Source organism: Pavona decussata, unplaced genomic scaffold (genome assembly GCF_977016875.1).
Source record: "Pavona decussata unplaced genomic scaffold, jaPavDecu1.1 SCAFFOLD_113, whole genome shotgun sequence".
Taxonomy (NCBI): domain Eukaryota; kingdom Metazoa; phylum Cnidaria; class Anthozoa; order Scleractinia; family Agariciidae; genus Pavona; species Pavona decussata.
Window position 1 is genome coordinate 38686 of NW_028145527.1, and position 22404 is coordinate 61089.

Here is a 22404-nt window from a genome sequence, read left to right on the forward strand (position 1 = left end):
CATGTAAGACATTTAAATCTTTAATAACTGATGGGGAATTTTCACATGGGCTTATGCCTTTATAGGTTTACAGCAACTTGTAAAGTCAAGATGAAGTTTTCTTCGCTGATCGTTTAGACTTTGAAATATGAGAGGCCACAAACGCAGATACTTAGACCTCTTTTATGATATGTTGTTCACAAGGCAAGCTGCCAGGGACCAGAACTTTCAATTAAATGAAGTTTACTTAGAATTCTCTCAGAGCTGAGAAGGTTGTCATTTTGAGTAAACATTTGTTTAAACAGGAATGTGTAAATGAATGGAAAATGTTCTGGGGTTTCACAACATACCTGAAATGCTCTGAAAATTTGTCCGGGGCAAGACTTTATAAATGAATGTGATTTTTTTTCTTTGAGCAACCTAAGCTAATGAAGGCATTCAGGGGAATGGGAATGTAACCGCTTCTAAATAAGTCATTATTTCGGACTGAGAAGCGGTTAATAAAAATGTAAATATATTGGATGTATGCCATCTAGGACAACTTTAAACTACACACAAACGTCTACTCACTTCAAACGGTGTGCAATTAGTTTCACTTTTGAGGCTACCTCTCAGTTTTGATCGCTTGGATGCCACATTAGACGACCCAAAAGAGAACTAATGGTTATTCAATGGGTATTGGAAAATTAATGTTCCGAAATATCATCGTGTTTGACCACATTTACCAGGTTTGCATGTTTAGCTAAAAAAGTTTTTATCGTTAGTGCTGCTCTAATGAAATTCTTTACTAAGACGACTTTATTGGAACACTTTATTTGCAGTTGTATACATTTGTATCGACAACTCAGTATAGCAAACATGCGGTTTTATTGCACTTTATTGAAACCACTTGAGAAATTAAGAAACATTGAATAGCTCTTCTCGACTTACAAAGGCGGGACACCACCGGTTTCTGCCCTTTCATTGCCTCAAGTTCAAAATAACTGTTTTTTTTACATGCATTCGTTTATAATCGATAGAACAAACTACCCCTCGTGGTTCGTACTCGTAGAAAGGGACAATTCGAGTTGAACATCGCCAGAGCCTGTTGGAAGATTCGTAAGAGGACTTCGATGACGAATTTCCCTAGCAAAATATTTGCATCAGTCTAATGGTGATTAATATTTACAGGAGAGCTAGATTAGATGTTCGATGAGCATTAATCAATCAGCTAGCTATCAAAATGCACCTGCTCTATTCCGCTTGCGATCTGAAATGTCATTGGTCGACGAGAGATTCAGGCATAACGGCTATTTATAACCGTAGAAATATGCAGTCCAGATACTTTGTATTCCCTTCACTCCAAGATGTGTGTAAGCCGTTTTTGGAGCGTTTGTCAAATGGATTTTTCGTGCTATCCTTCACGGGAATTCGGGGACTGATTTCTTAACAGCGGTTAACGCTAGTACAATATCATTTGTGACGAAACCAACGGAGAATTTACACTACAAAAATGCGAGCGTTCGGAGGAACTCTCTTTCTTGCTCTCCAGGTGCGATTCTCCTTAGTTTAACACCAGATATGATTTATCAGTGTAAAACAAGACATTTTGATTGTTCTAACGGAAATATTCTGTTTCGATACAGAGTCTACTGCTGTTTGCGGGCCTTGCTGCTAGTGTTGGTAAGTGTCAATTTTTTTCTTACCTCGTAGGTATAGTCACGTATACGATCAAAATGAATAGCGCGGCTCCAAGCGCAAAGTTTGTATTCGAAGAACAATGTGTGTAGTAAATTGTCCGTCCATGTTATGGTCTGGTTGATTTAATGGCACGATTTCAAACAGATGCGTGAGCTAACGTGGATCATTTTCTTGTTGCATTGTTGATGCGTTTACTGATTCTACACACGAGGAAACTGCAGGAGAAAAGAACCCAGGAGTTGAATCATCGCTACAAACAGCTATTTACTGTTGCGTTTTAATTGCCCAGAGGAATCATTACCTCATTCAAGGCAGAACTTTCTTACCTTACTGTTATATATGTATAACCATCGTCTTTTAAATAGTATGCTTAGTGCTTGTCGCGCGTTTAAAATGAAATGTTATGAAAATAACCTCCCACGCAATGTAAAAAGCATTGTTTTATCGCCACCCTACAGTTATGTTAAGTTTCCGTTTGTAGTTCGTCTTTTTCTTGCAAGTGGATGAAGCCACTCTCCTCGAATTTAATTCGATCTTCCTAAGTAGTTGTCTTAATCTACAGGAAGTCATAACTTTTTTTCTTTCTCCAGCGCTCAGATAGTTGGTGACATACGAATGTATCAATTTATACTTTCATTTGCTGTTACGCATTTACGCAATTTGCTCAACAATACATTAATTTCAACGTTCGTAAGTGCACGAAACCTCCCCAAGTCAGATGGAAAATGATAGAGATTCTTTGGGAAAAATTGGAGCGAGCAAAAGTTTTATTAAGTAAGCTCTTAGTTGATTCAAGAGTTGATTCAAGGTGAAGTGAAAAAATCAGAATTGTAAGATGCGAAAAATTAGTTTTCGATGACCACATATTTTTCAAGCTAGATAACGTTCCCTAGGAATATGTTCCAAGTCACACACGCGAGTAATAACTTAAGATATCAAGACGATTTGGTTTAATTTTGGTCCGAGGCAAATCGAAAATGGATATCTATATATTTCGACTTAAGAGTCGCGTCAGTATTGAATCAAAATAACTTTGTCGTAAGGCTAAAAGAAGGAACTTTTTTATAACGTCGTTTAAATCGATCGCGTTTTTCATAACAGTGTGCTTTAAATTAAAATCGACGCATATATTGCCCGTAACAACTTTCGCCGAGACAATAAATTACTGTTGTGATGAAATTGGTAATTACACCCTTTTATGATTCCAGTGAAATGATATAGGTTCTACGGCCGTTACACCGTATATTGCAGGTCTGAATTTTTAAGTATAGGATTATCAAATTGTGTAAATCGGGAGCGCGCAATATAGTTGATAATGAAAAACACTAAATCCTCGTATCAAGGATTGGCAGCCAGCGAAGTGAGACGAGGCACGCTTTTAAAAAACCGGAAATATCTCAATCTACTTGGATTAACAAATTCCTTCTCATCTGGAGACGATATGAAATTAAAAGGCGGACATATTTGCAGATGCTACCGGCTTGTATTTCGAGCTGTTTTGTATTTTCTGCGCTTATCGCGCGTACATAGCCAAGTCGTTAATAACTCTATGAGTTAAAGACCTTTCACATTCATTTTTCTTTTACAAACTACACGAATCTGCAAACTGATTTGTTTTCTACTCTGATATGCGCTTATATTGTCGGCCAATACCCTAATACTTATATTCACAGGAGAGCCCTTAGCTCTTACCATGACCAGAGTCTTAAATTCTCTTTACAACATCATTGAAACTCCAAGAAATAGGTTAAGAGAATGGAATACGTTATCAACTATGCGTATTATAGCCACGAGATTATTCGTTGCAGACTTCAATATAGATTTTTATCTATCCTACAATACTCTCCAGGCTTTCCCGGCAAAGACCCGCAAAGATGAATTGGCTCAAAGCACGATTGATTTTGTACTTCAGTAGTTCACCAATGTAAAATAACACTCTAGTGTCCCGCCAGTAATCAAAAAAGATAGAACTTAAATCTTAGACGTTTACCTGCGACTAAAATGTTATTCTTGTGTAAATGTGCAACCAATTTTACCTGTGGAAATGATTTTATTAGTAAAACGAGATAAGATGCGATCCCAGTGATATGATTAAGTTACGGCTTATCTCTTTTCATTATATACAAGTCACAGGAAAGCTCCAGAAGTTAATTACTGAATCAGACATTTCCATGATTTTTTGCGTTCCTTTTTCTGTTTTCTCAGCTAGCTCAACAACGTGCCAAAACTTAAGCTAATCAAGGTATTAACGAATTATCAGCCTACATAATGTTAAAACAATTTTGCATTCCTTTGATCTAGTGTTAAGCCATTTTGCGAGTTCGTTGCGACACAACTGCACGAGATCGAGTGCAAGATGCCCCGAAGTGAACATGTCCCGAAATGGTTTGTTTACCGCAGTCGTGGCTACTTCGTGCAACGCTGCCTGCAATAAAAACGTTGCGAAACATTTTTGTTCCAGGACATGTTACACTTCGCAGCGCTTCGTACAACTTGTGCCGTAACAAACGACGCAGAAAAATATTGCGAGATAAGTTGCCAGAAAGTTTGCTTAGTGCAACAGCTTACTTCAACACAGGAAAATGAAAAAGATACTGATTTCAGCTGGAACTTTCTGTCTAATTGGAGCAAACTGGTTTTGTGATGAAGGTTTGAATCAACACAGCGTACGTGCTTGCTATGATCTGCCGATTGTTTGAGAACTTTTCAATAATTTATAATCTTTCTTTAATTTGGATATTAACAACAATTTTCAGGCATTTTATCTTATTCTCGGAATCAGGACGCCGAAGGAGCCAATTAGATCGTTTAAGACGGAAAACATGTTTTCGCTTTTGCAAGAAGTCGATAAAAAGATAATCCAATTGTTTCTTAAGCATATAAGTCGACCACAAGCGGCCTGTAAAATACTCGCGAGGAACGTGGCCACTCGCTGCGCTAGGAGAGTCCATTACTTCCATTCCTCCTCGACAAGAATCAGCGACTTTAAAGTAACAAAAAATGCACGACAAAGAAAAAGACAAGTAATACTGGCAGCAATACGAGAAAAAAGAAAACAAAACAAACACGCAGTATCATCATTAATGGTTGCCACCGGCCGTTTTAGTATTCTACAGTACCACTATTAAAGCTAAAAAAGTTTTGATAGTGTTTAGCATATTCTGCACTAGTCAAATATTACATGTAACGCTGCTAGACTGTTCAACGTTCGTATTCACCAATTATTTCCCTGAATAAATTCTTAACTATGTGAATATGGAGGACTTTAGTGCCGGGAGCGATGAACTTGACCTTAGATATATATTACTTGGGTCAAAAAGGTTGTTTTCCCTTTTTTTCTTCTTACATAACTTGAGCATTTGCTCACGTGCCATCAATAGCCACTCGCGAAAAGACGCCTGAGCAATTTTCCAAAATTTTCACAACAATACAACTCAGGATTCTGGAAAGGTCGTTTGAATTTCGTTCAAGTTAATGCTGTTACGTGGTCAGTAAACAAACCGCAATTCGCATCACATGCACATGCAAGTTTCTCAGTACTAAACAAGACCGCAGGAATAAAAGCTTCTGACTTATTCTGAAGAGCTAGAGCGAAGGTACGCAGAAAGGGAATACTTGTCTAAGAAAACAACATGACAATGCAAAGACAAGCTACTTACACCAACAACCCTCCGGGGATCTGGCTAGCTGGTCAACTCTTTGTTTGTAGCAGCTTTTTTAGTTTCGTCATTTTAACGTGTGCGCGGCAGATAAGTAAACGAATCAACAAGTGTTTTTCTCCCCCAACTATAGACCTAACTGTTTAAACCCCCAGAAGTGACGCATTTATTTTCATCTAACAACGTCACTACTTCATCAATCATGTTGGGTAAAGGGAATAAAGTAAATGATCATCAAAGATAAAACGTCTTGATTTTAAAACAAATTCTTTCAAGCAGAACTATAAAAAACTATAGAAAACAGTGAGGAGAATCTACACATTGATACAAGGAAACTTGCCACTATTTATCATCATGACTCAGAAAAATGAATTTTCACACAAACAGTAACTATGTTTCGTAGGAACACAGTCGATTAAAGTCAGATACAGCAATGTAATCTGCCCTCTGTATGACTTTTATGCCATTCAATCTCAAAGAAAATTTCATTATAAACCTTACTTAGGCTTGAATAACAATGGAGTGGCATTACTGAAATGATTTTATTTAATAGGACGTCAGAAAATCACTGTACATATGGAGTTTCAGCGCTGCATTATGATTTAGTGAGAAGATACAGTCAGGGCCTGAGGGGTATCATTCAACGAGAACATTTTGGAAAAATAACTCAAATACTTTTTCTTTTGTTTCCCAAGATCGCTCTTGGGCTTTTAAAACTACAGGATATTTGTGTGCGCTAACATAGTAGATCTTTTTGGATTCTTTGACTCAATCTTTTAGTTACAGAAAATTTTAAAGAAAAGTATACCATCTCCCGAATTTCAGAGCGGCTCTTCACTTTCCGAGGATATTGCGTGGCCCTTTTTTGCTCTCTTAACAATATTTTGATTTAATTTTCCCATGTTACTAAAGTTAAAGGGTGACGTTACACCAAAAAAACGCCAGTTTTACATCACAATTAAATCCGAATTTCTGTGACGATTTATGCCTTGCAAACAGACTGATACACCAAAAGGAACTATTGAATATCTCTGATACAGTGACTTATTCTCTTCAAGAATGTTCAGGAGCCACAATCACTTTTTCCCATGCAAATCTCTTAAATTTGTGTGGTGAATAGCATTTTTGCATAGCCTAAAAAATAAAACACTCGAATGTCCTGGAATACTGACCTTATTCATACTATATTATTCAACACAAAACTACCTAATCAGATTTCGCCAACATGGCGGCGCTTTCCAGAGTAAACTTTTCTATGACAAATCTCTTAAAATTGTACGATCCATAACTTACGGGCAAAACACCGAAATTTTTCTCTTATACCAAATATTGTGATGTGGTTTTGATTTCTTCGGTAAACCGCCAAGCAAAACAATAAAAGCCGAGGCGACAATTTTAAGATAAGATTTACAAACGAGTGGACAGAGGGATGCTCAAAGTTTATGTGTTTTTATTTTCTCCTTTGCTTATAATCTTTACATATGTACTCGTTATTTTAGACGAGCCAACCAAGCATTTTCCGGCGTTTCTGTCGTTTCAAGTCTTTTCTGTTTTGTTATAAATTTTCCCATATTGTTTCTCAGATTTCCAACAAATATTGAGACAAACTTGAGTATATCCGGACTGACGGCACGCTTTCATGTACTCAAAGACACTTCACACTTTGAAACGAAGTTGCTAGTACAACTAACAAGTGAGCGGATACTTGTACCGCAAAATGTGCGGATGTTCAAAGACGTTTGTATCACCTCTATGTTCGGCATTTTTGATGTCCTACACAGAATAGCTCAGTTCGTATTTGCTTTTTTGTTTTGGAAATTCTGCTTTCTGTTTCTGGTTTTTTTTTTATCCTATACTGTTTCGGGGAATCAGCTCTATTTGTTCGTTTCCTTATCATAAACTGCAGTGAACACTTTTTGAAAGTGACAGAATTTTCGAACCAACGTACAAAGCGACATTTTGCTATTAAACTGAAAACTCTAGCTTAATTATAATTAGGCATAGTTTAATGTCAATATCTGAGCATAACTTTCCAAACATGCAGACACTTCCTGCCGTTGAATGTCAAGGGTCTACCGAACTTTGGCAGATAGTTTTTAAGCTGCATATATATATTTGGTCACTAGAACATTTTGTTAGTATTATATTCTTTAATCTGCTCAGTAATAATAATAAAAATATGACATTATTTCACTCTTATGTCCTGAATTCGGCGAGCCTTTTTGTGAGTTATGTCTGCCCGTTATCCAGGAATGGAAGAATACCTGGCGCATATTCCGCAAACTCCAGGTCGAAATCTGGCTAAGAAAGGCGAGCTCATTGGGAGAAATTAATCACAAACGAAAAGCTAGCCAGAAAATAATATTATCGATCCTGTTGACTATTTCTTCGAACGCGAAATAGTAAATATTCCAAATAAAAGACGTTTAGTCAGTATTTTGTCTGTGTGTTACAAGAACAAAACCACAACGATTCTCAGATCTACATGCAAGGGGTCACTCTCTCGGCAACTAGAACAAGAACTTCAGCATCAATAGTCTATGCTGATTCCTGCATGTTTTCATATTCAGCTGGAGATTTAGAGTTTAGGTTGTTTCTTCTTTCAAAGTTACTTCATGTTTTCGTGACATCGTTATAAGTTTTGGATCTGACTCATATTTACGATTGTAAATATAAATATACATATTAAAGGCCAAGTTTATCTCGTAGATGCCAAGTTTAGACCAAGCCGAGTTAGTATTGGTGCTTAAAATCAGTTCCTTTGTTACATGGTGTAATGTTTTCCCATCCTATCGTAAGGCCAAGTTTAGGCCGAATCACTCCCTACTGCTGTTCTGGATGATTACAGACCGAATTGGACTCCACTCAATCCTATTACTATTATAAAAAGCTATAAACAAGATTTAAAAAAAGCATCTTGGAAGAAATTAAGCTTATTTTAGCTTGTTCCAATGATAACAGCTGCAATGTTTATATAGAAAGTGTTACGTTGTTGGACATTTTTGGTCAGTAATGACAATTATCAGCGGCATTTACATATGCTTCAATGACGTCTGCTATGTCTAGGTCTGCCTGGTTTATAATTAATGACTCCATTTTACTGACATTCTTTTATTACTCAGCTATGAGTTAAAAATTCGGAAAAACAAACCACTCAAATTCTTGCAATTATTTATACTGCCCATCTTTGGTTACCGCCAGATATTTTAGATATTTTATTTACATGCTGACGTCCGATCTCACCCCACAGAAGAACTGTAAACCACCATGTGACAATGTGATATGTGCGGTATATAAATACATTACCATTAAATGAATTATTATTAAGCAAAGTTTGATGGAAATCCTTAAGTTGCCCTATTTGGTAGATGACTTGATTTAAATCCCACCTCTTCACCACAACAGAATTGAATGAATGCTCACAGGTGTTGCCTTTATAGATAAAATCAAAAGTTTAATTTACCGTTAAAAAGTGGAAAAAATAATGGAACAAAAATGACTGAAATAGGGAAAGATTTATTGAGGCAACTTTTTAGTAGAACCTTCATTGTCGTGATCTTTGTCATTCTTTAGATTAAGGTCGGCAAACACCAGGGGACAAGTCCGCGGAATGGGTTTCAGGGACTGGGTCTCGAAGAGTGGCGCTATCATCTAAGCTACTCATTTTCGTTACGAAATCTAGTCACATGAACCAGGTTTTGCCAAGCTCGAGTTTTTGATTCTGCGGATGAAAAGTTGAAGAGTAACCTTCCAAATTTTACTGTGTATTGGTGTATTGTTGATAAAATCCTAAAGAGTAACCATTCAAATGAACGCTTCCTGTGGTTCTAACTATTGACTCCGATGACAAAACCCTAAACGCGACCACTCAAATGAAAGTTACTGAGCAATGCTACCCTTGAGACCTTGTTATATGCTGTTCTACGCGTGTACCTAAAATTGCTGTAATCGTCCAAATGAAAGCTATGGACAGAAATACATTCCAGTGGTATTTCATGCATGTTATTTTAGGATGTTTGTTCCTCAAAGAAGCATCTGAAATAGGAAAGGAAAGCACACTCTTAGATCTATGAAAACTAGTCTCGGAGTAGTGGATACTAAAAGAACGTCAAAGACAAGACCACGATGGATTAAATTGAGGTTTAGATCAAAGGATGGCAAGTTCTTCACAGCTGCGTCGACATTATTCGTGAGGTCCGTCTATGGCACGCTTCAAAGAATTCCTTTGATCTGCCAATATGGCGCTCTCCTTCATGCATTAAACACCTGTAAAAGGTGCATTTTTTACGGATGAAACGTTGATGACCGTCACGTTATGGTTCTTGCTTCAATTGTCTTGCATAGCTTGTAACTTGAAAAGAACACAGAAGTACTATGGATCTTAACGATCACAGCACATCAAACTTTCTACTCTCACACCAGAGACGTCTGTGATTGCACAAACTCGTCAAGGACCATCGGTTTGTTTTTCTAAAGACACTTACGTATCAGTAACAGAGTGGAAAAGCCAGAAAAAGCGACGTGAAAGTTAATTGTCGAGTTCTGGTGTTTGGATAAGTGATTAGTTTGCGAACTGTCAAGGTTCAAGTGCCCAATTCAACTCAAGAAGATAAATGATACATTAGTGACTGACTCCAGACAGTGGAGAATATTGTCAAAGTATCTTCCTTGCCGTAGGTGATGCGTCAATGTTAAATTGGCAATGATCGTTTAAAATGTTCCGAATTTTTTAGGTATTAAGAAAAACATCGGTTAGCTAGCTGTTATAGTTTTGTGTACGTTTATTTGGGATGTTTTGTTTTAAGATCACCAAAATCAGGCCAAATGTGAAAGGAAATTTCTCCTGGGTTTTAGTAAGTTCTTTTGGGTCTTAAATTTATAATCCCATGGCTTAAACACTTAATATATTTTACCCATTTCAGCTCAATGTTAACCCTCTAAATGTTACGTGTAAAACCTCATGTGTCACAGATAAACCTAATTTAAAATAACCAAGAATGTCATGAGCAGACTCCCTCTAGCTGAATCGGTCATGCAGTATGATTTGCGGAAGTTTGTGGTCCTAGGACGTATTAGTAACAACTGTGTTTAAACAGGTATATTTGTATTTATTGTTTTCAATGAAGAAAGAAACAGATATCCACGTCAGCGACATAATATTGTAACTAAAAACGCTGAGTCACTCAAAATTTTTTTTTTTTTTACTGAAACTCGTCGCATTCCTTTTTTACGGAAATTGTACTTGCAAATTTTATCATGGGGCTACTGGACACAACGGAGATTTATAGCCTTCACAAAGTTTGAGAGCCGCGACGCGAAAAATCGATCACACACACAAAAAAGTCAGGGATTTCGACTTAGAATTAACAGCTTCCCTCTCTATTATGTTTTTTTATTCCGTGTTTATTGTTGTTTGAATTTTTTGGTCTTGGTATGCATACAATATAAGGCCCCTTTCTCAAATTCCTGGAAGTCAAAATGATGGAAGAAATACTGCAAACACGAAAAAGTTATTCGTGCTCCTCGAAACTAAACGTTTTTAAAAATAGCCTTGTTTCCTTTCCTGTCTTGTTTATTTGTTATCATTGTCAAAGAAATATCATTTAGGAACAGTTGTTAGTTCGATATATGCGAACTTGTAACACTGATCGTTTTCAAGTTTTCTGCTTTCGCCAAGAATTTGAAACTGGATGAATCATTGTGGTCTGGCTCAACGCTTCACTTCACAGTCTCCTACCTTACTTCGTAAACAAAGTAATAACACGTATTTTCAGACATACCTCATGGCAATTAAAAAAATACACATATACCTGGTTAAAAATAGTTATTAATAATATGTTGATTTGCGTATCATTTACGTCAAGAGACCAACATCGAGATGACTGTCATAGTTCAGATATCAAAACCTGAAAAGATTAAGGCAAGAATTTTAAAATTTTTATTGGAAGTTCGCTTCATAGTTGGCAAAACACCCACATCTCAAAGAAAGTCGCTTTTGTTATTGTTTAAAATCTCTCATTTTCACAAGTTGAAATGAGAACTATCAGACTATTTTCACGTGGTGTTATTTGCTTGAAACTATTAATTGCTCTATTAGTTAAATGCGCGCCACATAAAAGCGATTGTTATTATTAGTTACTAAAATTGTAAATAAATGACATTGTTTAGCTTGAACAACTTGTTTCTACGTATCCAAATGTCATCTCAAAATATGATTTGTAATTGAAAAATGCCGTGATTTATTTTCGATTTATTATCAGTCTGCTATTTTTTCGACTATTTATTAAAATAATTTACTCTGTTGCTATGAAATCAATATTTACAAATACTATGTAAGCTATCTATTTTTCGTTATTCCTATGACGACTATTTGTTTGTTTAATTTGAGCGTCGTTTGATATATTATTTGTTCAATTTAGGCTATTTCTGAAACATACGAGATTACGGTCTCCGCGTTGGGCAAAAAAAGTAAAAAAGCGGCATGATGCTGAAACAGTTTTCAATTAAAGCAAATGAACTGAAACTTTGCAACAATATAGAACACGTCATTAACTAAAATAGCATGTTTTCAGTTTTCAGATTTTGGCATTTTTCATGTTACAAAGCTGGTGCCAAATATTGTTTTAAGTAGATGCATGATGAGATATTTAGTTACGCATTCTGAAAGAGCTTCCACAAAAACTTTTAAATATTTCTCTCCACTCCTGTGAGCTAGGGTTTTCCTTTCCTCTTCCCTTAAAGCTCAAGCTATATTGACGTATTCAACACGGGGTGACGTCACGAGGACGTATGAACAACGTTTTCAAAACGATGGCCGTCTTGTATCTGCCATCTTGAATTTCTTGATTTTTCAAAATCAATCACCGTAACTTAGCAAACCAGTAACGCAAATCAATATAAACACAAAACTGATCCAAAAATCTCAGGAGCCAACTAGTGAATGAAAAGGAGTATTGATGCATAAGTTAAATCGTGGTTAAATTGCCATAAAGTCGTCAAAGATTGTGTGTAAAAATGAGTCACTTAAACGAGGATGTCTGAGCTGTAACTTACGTTTAACTTTACTAAAACAATGTGGCACAGACCGAAAATAAATTAAGTCTATAGACTATCCAGCGCTTAATTTAATATGTAACATAAAAAGGTATTATCTTAACAACCGATCGAGCGAGGGGTTAAGTACCATCCAAGCCTACTTCAAAAACTCGTCAATTCATTCACAAGTTATAAAGGACAATTCAAATAATGTGAGAAATTGCCTGTCAACATATGGTTGCAATGGTAACGTCAAATTTAACGAGGAATGAATGATAGCTCAAATTAACTTGTCTCTAGATAAATTTTCGATTAAGTCTCAAAGTGTGGTAGTTTTGCTTTTATGCTAGTCTGAAAGAAGTCTTTGGTATATAAAGTACGTACGTCTTTTGAGTACATTCAGTAGGAAGCTGTATCTATCGTTCTGATTAAACGTCTTTTATTTCACAGATCACTGTCCAGCCTCGGTACATCCATTGGAGGGCAGATGCAAAATCGACTGTTTGTTGGATTCACATTGTGAAAAATGGCAATACTGTTGCAAAGCTGGCTGCTGGCAAACATGTGGTGAGGACTTACATAATCAATACATAATCACTTGTTTTAAGGACACCAAGTCCGGAACTTTTGAATGAAATTTATTTTACCCGTGGAGAAATAAAAGGGTAGTGTGACTGCATTCAAATGGTTTTGAACTGCAGCTGCAATTTGGCCACTGGAGATTCCCGGGATAGGAATAACTGATGAAAGCATCTTTAGTCAAAACGGCTTAAGTCAAAACAGTTTAAACGCCCCAACCACACCGAGTGAATGGGTTCAAGTCGAGTTGACGTTTCTCGATCGATGATCCCGAGTTCAAATCGTCAGCCACGCTTGTAACTAACCAGCTGGTCTACCTCCTGCAATCTTTGATTCTTAACCTTGTTGTGTTCTCTTTGAAATGTTTGTTTCTGTCTTGTTTGTATCATTGTCCCTAAATAGCTCCCCCTGGGCAAGATGATAATTATCTTAAGTCGTGAGCTTCCTAAGATTTATCTTAGGAGATGTGTGGTATTTAAGAAGTCCTATCAAGAGGTGTCAAGGATAAGAGAGTGCATCCACATACATGTCCTATTCCATACTAGACAATCCGTCTTTAAGCTATTTTTGGAGAAACCCACAGACAGCAAGGTAACTAGGTGGCCATAAAACGGCCAGTGTCATAGGAATTATGTATTGTCTTTTCTTAACTGAATTTGTATTTGAATAACTTGTTCATACATGGATTGCTTCTACAGTGCTTGACAAGTTTAGTTGAGTGTGACACTTCACAACCAAGCCGAAAATCTCCCTCTCCTGCTCCTCTATCCCCTCTCAATGTTGTTTTTCGCAATTCTTCTAGTCAATCTTGTGAACCAACATTGAGAGGACAGGGTGGCGTGATCTGTCCCATCTTATGTGACTTGCACTGTAGGTCACCAATGGGACGAAATCAACTGAAGTGTCAAACAAATAACGTCAAACGGCGATACGCTATTCCCAGTTATTCCTAGGGCGAAAGGGGAGAACGTGGAAACGTCGGGACAGACTCTAACTTGCTGGCTGCAGTTAATCCAAAATAGCTCGAGACGGTTTGCCTATGGAATAGGACACGCGTAGGGGTATACGCGTTTCTCTTCATCCATCAATTTCTTCCCTATATCGGAATTTCTTTTATATTGTCAATTTAGATTCGTAAGTTGTTAAAACTCTCACAACTTCAGACACTTAATATCGATAGAAGATGGCCTTTCTACGCGACTGCCAGTCACTGCCAAAACAATCTTTTACATCAAGAACTAAATTATTTTCTAGCCGTCTTGGTTACTAATGAAATGTTTCCAATATTGCTACAGATAATTTAGTCTGTAGACTTAACGACATTTTAACTCCAAGTTTCCTAGCCGATGTGGCCTCTCTTATAAGCCTGGTGGTTTCCTGAGGTCTCCTTTCCATTACCTTGACTTGTAAATTGAATGATTCCTTTTTTTTAGTAAGGCAAATAAATGATGATGATGATGATGATGATGATGATGATGATGATGATGAATTTTTTAGAGCTCCCCTTTCCCCCAGAAGACTACGTTAAACAATTCATTACGGAAACTGTTTTAAATGAACAAGTTAAAAACAGCTTGACCCACCAAACCCTGATGATCCCTGGGCTCATAATCTGGAGAACGTAATTTTGTGGGGCTTGGAATGGGTTATATTTGAAATTTTAAGGTATACCAATTTTAATCTTTGGTCTCCATGCTAGTTAATTACACCTCATGTCAGCTGCAACAAATTGAGGCGTCGTTACTGAGAAGACCTTTCAGTCCCATTTGCAAGTCGGACGGAAGCTTCAGTGTAATCCAGTGCACAATGACTCCAAAGTTAAAATGCTGGAAAGTGGACAGGAATGGCAGAAAGATTGAGGACTATGACATTACGTTCAACTCCAAACCTCACCCTCAACAACCATCGGGGGTTGGAAAGGAAAAGGAAAAGAGAATCAAGCAACAGTCTACCCTGGATGATGAGGAAATAGGTACGCAAGCTGTAAAACACCAGTAATGTAAAGGAGATTTCACCTGACTGCTTTCATCGTATAATCTTGAGAAGTACCACAAAAAAAAAAAAAAAAACTACCGCACAATTAGTACCCTTCGCGTTATCGTTTGTACTCTATAAGGCCACTATTGAAAGCAGTAGCTTTGCTGTAGATTGGGTTACCCTGTTTATATAAAGATGACCTCTTCTTTTTACACACCGTAGGATGTCATCCACAAACTTAAAGCCCAATAACTGCTATAGATCTGCAGCTTTAGGTTTTCCTTAACGGCATTTAATTCAATTTATTTTCTAAAACCATTTAGTGTTGTTTTAATAGTTTTTATTATCTTTTGATCAATTTTGATGGTTTCCTGTTGCTATTGAAAGATCAAGAAATACGAAATGACGGATTCAAACTGGGCGGCGTTGGAAAATCATGACCTGAGTTCCACGTCACGTAGCATTGTCTGTTTAAACTGCGGACGATAAAATAAAAACTTTTGAATGCAGTTTAAAACCTCTTTTAAGACGTTAACTTAAAAGACTGTCACTATCAAATCTTCAACACTCTTGGAGCTATGAAGATGAGGAGTAATACTTCCTCGTGCCCCAAGAAGACGAAAAAATGCCTGGTCTAAATAGCTGGTTGTGGTTATTACTCGGTAACTGAGTTGTTTGCTGTTCTTTCCATAGACGAAACAACGGAGCCAAGAGGAAAGACGCGTTGTGAAAGAGCGCGTGAACGCAGACTTCAGAAAAGGAAAACACGCTCAGGCGCTTTCGTGCCCAGGTGTAAAGCAAACGGCGAGTTTAAAGCAACACAATGCCACAGAAGAACCAAGTACTGCTGGTGCGTGGATCGCGAGGGAAAGCAGATACCAGGAACAAGAGTGAGGCACAGTAGGCCCAGCTGCAGAACGGGTTAGTAGCATTCCTGTTTCCCCACCAATTAGCATGGACAAGAGTTGATGTGGGGTTCCGACTTCGGGGATGTTCGAGAGAACTGGGAGATCGCGCCCTTTGTGCGCGTTCTGGATACCCCACACTATTCTTGACCTGCTAGGAGGAGGAATAAAAAAACATAAGTTTAGCAGTGATAAAGGAAATTAAATGGTGGCATTACTGACTTAGTCTCTGATCTTAGGAATGATTTCTTTAGTTTCAAGTGACTGTGGACGGCGCTCCCTGTTGTACCCCAGCATACGGAGATCACGCAGAATTGTGGGTGGCCGTGAGAGTGTACCTAATTCATGGCCGTGGATGGTTGCTCTTTTCTTCAACCAAACAAAACTCAGCTGCGGAGGATCCATTATTAAATCTTCTTGGGTCATCACTGCTGCACATTGCTTCAGTAAGCCAATAAAAAATTACGTTTAATTTGTAGCAACCAGTTTGAACTTAGACGTCGCAATAGTGTATCTTGTGTATACTAACTTGGACAAGAAACTAGATTGGCTCAGAAAGATTGTCGTTGTTGAGTACGGCTCAAATTTCAAAACCTAAAGGGAATTCATCTCCAAGTGACCGGTCAAGGGCTTAAGATTAAAAGACTACTACAGACTTCTTGTTCATCTTCTTGAATGGAATTTCTGACAGGACGTATTCAAGCCATTGTTGAAAACCGTTTACCGTCGGACCCTATGGACACAACGAAAGTAGTTCGGGCCAATTATCTGTTCGAAAATAGATGCATTCGCGTTTTCTTTCCTCTATTTAATTACAATTGGGACAGTTCGAAATTAAATGATTTGTACTCTTCCCAGGTGACACCACTTCGAAGAATCCGGCAGATTGGGATGTTCGGATTGGAGAACATTCATTTAGGACAAACGAGGGAAGAGAGAAAAAGCTTGGAGTCAGACAAATAATCATTCACCCGAATTACCGACCAAGTAACACTTCACATCCCGGAGACAATGACATAGGTATGATGACTTCATCTTGTTATCAAGCAATAAGTAAGGCTCTTCCCGTTGGCTTTGACGCCTTACAATGTTGGCTTGGACCACCAGCTTTTTCCTCCCTCCTCTGTCCAAAAAAGGTGTCAAGACAAAAATAGATAAATAAATAATAGGAATTTACACTGACATATCCACAGCGTAGCTCTTCATTCTGTTTCCTGGTTGAATTGGAATTTAGAAGTATTGGTTGTTTTGAATGAAAAAAAAAAAAGGAAAACTCCGAGAGACAACCTCGGAGGCGGTACAAAAACAAACAACACTCAATCCGCATATGGTGTCAACTGTGCCATGCCTGGTCTTCTGCAAGAGGAACCCCAACAAGGGTGTTTGAATAACTTATAAAAACCTGTTGGCAGGCCGGGAAGAGAGAAAATTGTCTCATCTCAGATGATTTTGTCCTGGGGCAAGGACTGGTTGAACCGTTGGCATTGTCTTCTTCATGTTCGTGCACATAAGTTTATATATGAATGGAAAGTTAATAAGTCGTGACAGAGTCATCCTATGATCATAAGTTATGGAGCGGTCTCTGGTTGTATCCATGTGTTTCTGGTGTATTAATTAATAATCAGACTGTAATCATAACTTCAAGGTCTTCCTTTAATGACCAAAATATTGATTGTGCAAAATACTGTGGAATGAAGACCAATTGGAAACGACTCCGTGTGTACGCCGCGTTCTCACCGTTCTTATCTACATTTACATATATCCCAATCAGCTCTAGTGCGTCTGTCCAGTCCAGTACAGTTTGGACGCCATATCAACCAGATCTGCGTGCCAGACAGTTTCTCCTACTTCAGCCCCGGGAAACGCTGCCGTGTTACCGGGTGGGGTCACACGTCATGGAAAGGGAATTCATCTCAAGTATTGAGAGAAGCTGGGATAGATTTAGTATCTAAGCCAGTCTGCAACTCTGAGAGGTCAGTGATTGTAAATGAGTAAGACATTACTATTTGCTTCACCTTGCTGACCAAAATAACTAGCGTTTGACTTCTAAAATAGAAAAGGCTATTAAAAATAAGCAAAGTCCTCTTGCAATCCAGGATAACAAACTTGGTTTACTAAGTTGTTCAGCAATATATGTCTTTAACCTGACGTAGACTTTGCCAAAGTCTGTTATACTTAAGAGTAAGCGGGGCTTCAATATAGTTCTGGTCCCAGTTGTTCAAAGAGCGGATAGCTTTATCCACTGGATAACTCGCTATCCAGCGGGGCGAATATACTCCAACTAATGCTTTTGGCAAGTTTTCCACACAATCCCATTCTTAAATTGACATATGGTTCTAATCTATTCACAAGTTATAGGACTATCCGGAAAATCTTGCACACATTTTATCTGCTGGATAGCGAACTATCCAGTGGATAAAATTATCCGCCCTTTGAACAACTGGGGCCTGGTCAGTTTATGTGAAACACCAATAACGCCTAGCTGATTGAATGCAACTGAAAAGAGTTGGGACAGCAAAACGTCCCTGCAAGTTCTTGGTCTTATTGCCCGCAGCTCTAGCAGTAATGAGAATATAAGTGCAGGGAATCCATGGTGTAAATTAAACCGCGTTTTTCTACTTTTCGTAGCTCGTACAACGGAACAATTGGACCACATTTCCTTTGTGCCGGCTTCAAGGAAGGAGGCACTGACGCATGCTATTATGACAGTGGAGGACCGCTGGCCTGCCCTGTTCCCGATGGTCGGTGGATTCTTGCCGGTATTGTGAGTTGGGGGGAAAAATGTGCTTTACCACACAAATATGGTGTATACACGAATGTTTACGAGTACACTCAGTGGATGAGACAAACCATGAAAATAGATAGATAAAGTGTCAGAGAGCACTGGTAAAAGTATTTAAGGGGGCTAGCTATCGCTCTTTTCCGCGATTAATTACGAGCTCTGAGGTGAACGTAAGAAGGAAATCCGTTCCATGACGATCTTCTCGGATACTAGGAAGAATTTCCTTACATCTCAGACCCTGTTCTGGTCTCATAAAATCTTCTTAAACTTTATATTAAAACCCATGTTACAACGTTTGGAATCTTTTATAATTTTCGACCATGATACACTTCTTCACATGAAATTTAGTTTGCATTTTTCTACCGTTTCAAACCATGTTGTTTAGATGATTCATTTTAAAAACCTCGTATATTTCTTACTTTTCGCCCGACAGTGATCCAAAGATGATTTTTCTATCTCTCGTCCTGTTTTGGTCTATAAACACCTTTTGGTCATTTGGCGTCTTGTATTTACCCTTACTATTTCAACGGGTTTTAATCCTTTTTACAGCTAGCCAGTGTAGGAGTTTAATACATAATTAAATGTACTCTATCAGAACGAAGGGAAAACAAACAAACTTTACAGACTCAAAAGTTGGAGCCATCTTGTACAGCATAATAAACATTACCACGGTGAAGTACTGCTCAGTTGCTTTCATTTGAATGGTCACACTTTAGGATTTCATCCGCACACTCAAATGTTAGAATCACCAACCAGCACACACACACAAAAATTAATACCACACACCAGAGTAAAGTACTACTCGAAAGCTGTCAACTTCTCAGTCTGAAGGATTTCATTCAAAGATACAAAAGTTAGAACTGCACTGAATGACACGAGAAAGATTCTTTTGTAACAGAATCGCCTGAAAGAGCGTTTGCGAGCAATCCCCCTTCATCAGTCGCCACTCGACGAGAACAGAAGAAAGAGTTTTCTTGTGCCGTGAAGGGTATTCACTACAACATCATGGCCTAAAAGGTCGTGATTTTTGCATTTAAAGAAGATACAATCTGTAAATACAAAATACGTTGATATCTATAGAATGCTTGATAATCAAGAATGAAAATGGCTCTTTAGGGCTAAGCTGGCATAACTGAGAAAAGTTAGTGCTTGTAAGGTAATTTGATATCAAATATCGGGATGTGTAGTCTTAGTACGCCACTGTCCAGGTCTGGCCGGCTGGACCACTCAGTTTCTGTCACACAGACTAAAATGGTCTTCTATTTCCCATTGGGGCGACAGCCACCATTAGACAAGTCTTCTATTCCTGCACAAACGACGGAGGCTTCCTTTAATAGAGGAGCTCAAAAGACAAGAGTATTAGATATTCTTTCTTACCACACGATGCAAGGCCAAGTTGCCAATCGCTTCTGCCGGCCAGGTCTGGAATTTTGAAATCGCCCTTAATTCGATTGCGGCTTCCATAATAATCAATTTATATGTTCATAACTTTTCATTTTATACGTTGTTATATGATTTCATGCATGATTTATTAATCTAAACAAACCTGTTTGCTCTCGCATATATGATCTTTCATCCGAAGACCAGCTGGTTCTGCCGCAAGTTTAAAGGAGTCACAAAGTCTGATTTAAAACAAAGGTGTATCTACTGAAAACAAATTTATCAACATTAAAACTGTGAAAATCGTTTTGGATATAGCCACAAATGAAATCAAACCAAATCAATCCAGTGTTTTTTTAGTCCAGTGAGAAAACTCCATTGACACAAAACGTCGGCTGACTCTAGGCGTTGAGCCCACGTAGCACTTCTTTTTGTTAGCGGTTTACTTGACAAAAAAAACTGAGAGCATGATCTTGACATCGCGTTCCTTGTTAAGTCTAAATCATTTTTTATCATACTTTTTCAAATCAGACTGAACTTACCTCATTTATGCTTTGGCACCATTTACCTGGTCTGAAATGAACAGCAGCTTTTAGTAACGATGGTAGAGGAAAGATTGGCTTGTTCTTATAAAGCTTTGGAACTCTTCACTGTTCCTTATTGATTACATATTAATAAATGCCATCAATCATTCATTTATATCATATATTTTTGCAAATAGTTGCGCAGATTAACGCTTTCTACTTGATTATATTTGGCTGGACTTTATTCTTAGTCAAACGTCTTTGTCAGTGCTAGATTTTACAACTGATATAAAATTGAGTAAATAACAAACTATTGTGCTAAGTCCGTAAGTATAAACTTTTGGCTTTTTGTTAATTCAGAGTTGATAAGTTACCATATCTTGACATAGTGACACTTCCCTTGCGTGGACACCCATGGCACCATACTCAATAAAATATTTGTTGTAGAGCTCTCTTTATTGATGGAAAGCCAGAAATATAGTGCTCGTACGTAGCTGAAAGCACGACTAAGTGCTCGCTTAAGAGAGATGTATGTCCGATTGTGGGAGGTGTATGCACCTAGCCATGAATTTGGGTACTTCACATAAAACAGACCTTTCTGTCGTTTTCATATGACTTTACGTTTGACAGAATTATTTGTGTTTTAGTAAGAATTAAGGTTAGGGGACACCTTGTGATGTCTATCATACGGTTTATGAATCTCATTAGCGTGCATTTCTGGACATACGGGAGGTGAGAAGTTTGTATTTAACTGGGACCAGGAGAATGGGTGTTCACATGCGGAAAGTGTCTAAAAGCAGAGGTTCGATTGTACTTAACTACGGTATACCATATTGTGTTACTTTATCCAATAAATAGATACCGACGCGTATCCACTAATCAATTAACTGTTAAGCTGGGATGAAAATGCTGACATAACGCGGCTATTGTATCGTTGATTTTCTTCAACAATTAATACATTGTAATGAGGTATGTTTGACGAAGAATACTTACGATGAAAGATGTACAATATATATTCAAGCTGTTAGTTGGCTGAATGCATGCGTTACTGTGCTGATGATGAAACCGTAAACACATTGATTTGGCTTCAACGAGCGAAGCGGCCAAACGCATGCGTGATGAGGTCACATGAAAAGCTACAACAGACGGTTGACCGCAAAAACACTTGGCTTCTTTTGACTGACCAAAAAAATAAACACTTGACCTATTTAATTTGTCTATGCCATTATTTCAAAGTCAAACTTAAGTGTTCACGGTTTTTGAATTGGCTCAGTAAACGCGCTACAAAATATCTTACTTTTGGCGACTGAGCATCGACTTTCAGACCCTTATCTGTAGTCAGAACGCCAAGAAATTCATGGATTATCATGCATAAGTTGAAATGATAACATAATAAAATCAAGCGTAACATGCATTCTCTAACAATTTTGCGTTCTTTAATCTCTGTTGAAGGGGAAGTGTCTTCTGCTGTAGTGTGTTAGGTTTGAACAGTGACTTAAAATACTTCAGCTGGGAAAAGTTGTACAAACCGTTTCGCAGCTGTCAAAAGGAAGCCTGAAAAACTGTCAGAATTGAACGGGATTCGAACCCATGACCACTGCGATGCCGGTGCAGTGCTCTACCAACTGCATGAGCTATCAAACCAGCTGGGAGCTGTTCACATGCATGTTAATTCGAAATTTACTCGTAGAGATGATGAGGTGGAAGCGAAATATATCTTGAACTGCGGATGAACGAGTGAACAAATGAGAGACGATCGCAGTTCTGTACATAACATAAGCAGCTGCGAAAAGAAAGCATGAAAAATTTCAGGTTTGAACGGGATTCGATCCCAGCGTGACTTCGGCCATACCGGTGCAGTGCTCTACCAACAGGGAGCTGGTCATATTGTGAGATCGTAATAT

General features: G+C 38.0%; 1 protein-coding gene across 3 annotated transcripts; it reads left to right on the forward strand.

Annotated features, from left to right (window-relative positions):
- Window positions 1–546: 546 nt before the first annotated feature.
- Window positions 547–21925, forward strand: LOC146470559 (prostasin-like). Of its 3 annotated transcripts, none has more exons than XM_085121880.1 (9): window positions 547–707; window positions 1605–1641; window positions 12804–12920; window positions 14632–14904; window positions 15603–15830; window positions 16054–16260; window positions 16673–16834; window positions 17586–17787; window positions 18443–21925. In XM_085121880.1, the coding sequence occupies exons 1-9, from the start codon at window positions 651–653 to the stop codon at window positions 18681–18683; spliced, it is 1524 nt and encodes a 507-aa protein (XP_084978006.1). In that variant the 5' UTR covers window positions 547–650; the 3' UTR covers window positions 18684–21925. The 3 variants fall into 3 exon arrangements, with proteins under 3 accessions (XP_084978006.1, XP_084978007.1, XP_084978009.1); XM_085121881.1 differs by having other exon boundaries at window positions 549–707; window positions 16069–16260; XM_085121883.1 differs by lacking the exon at window positions 547–707 and adding an exon at window positions 1292–1510.
- Window positions 21926–22404: the final 479 nt, after the last annotated feature.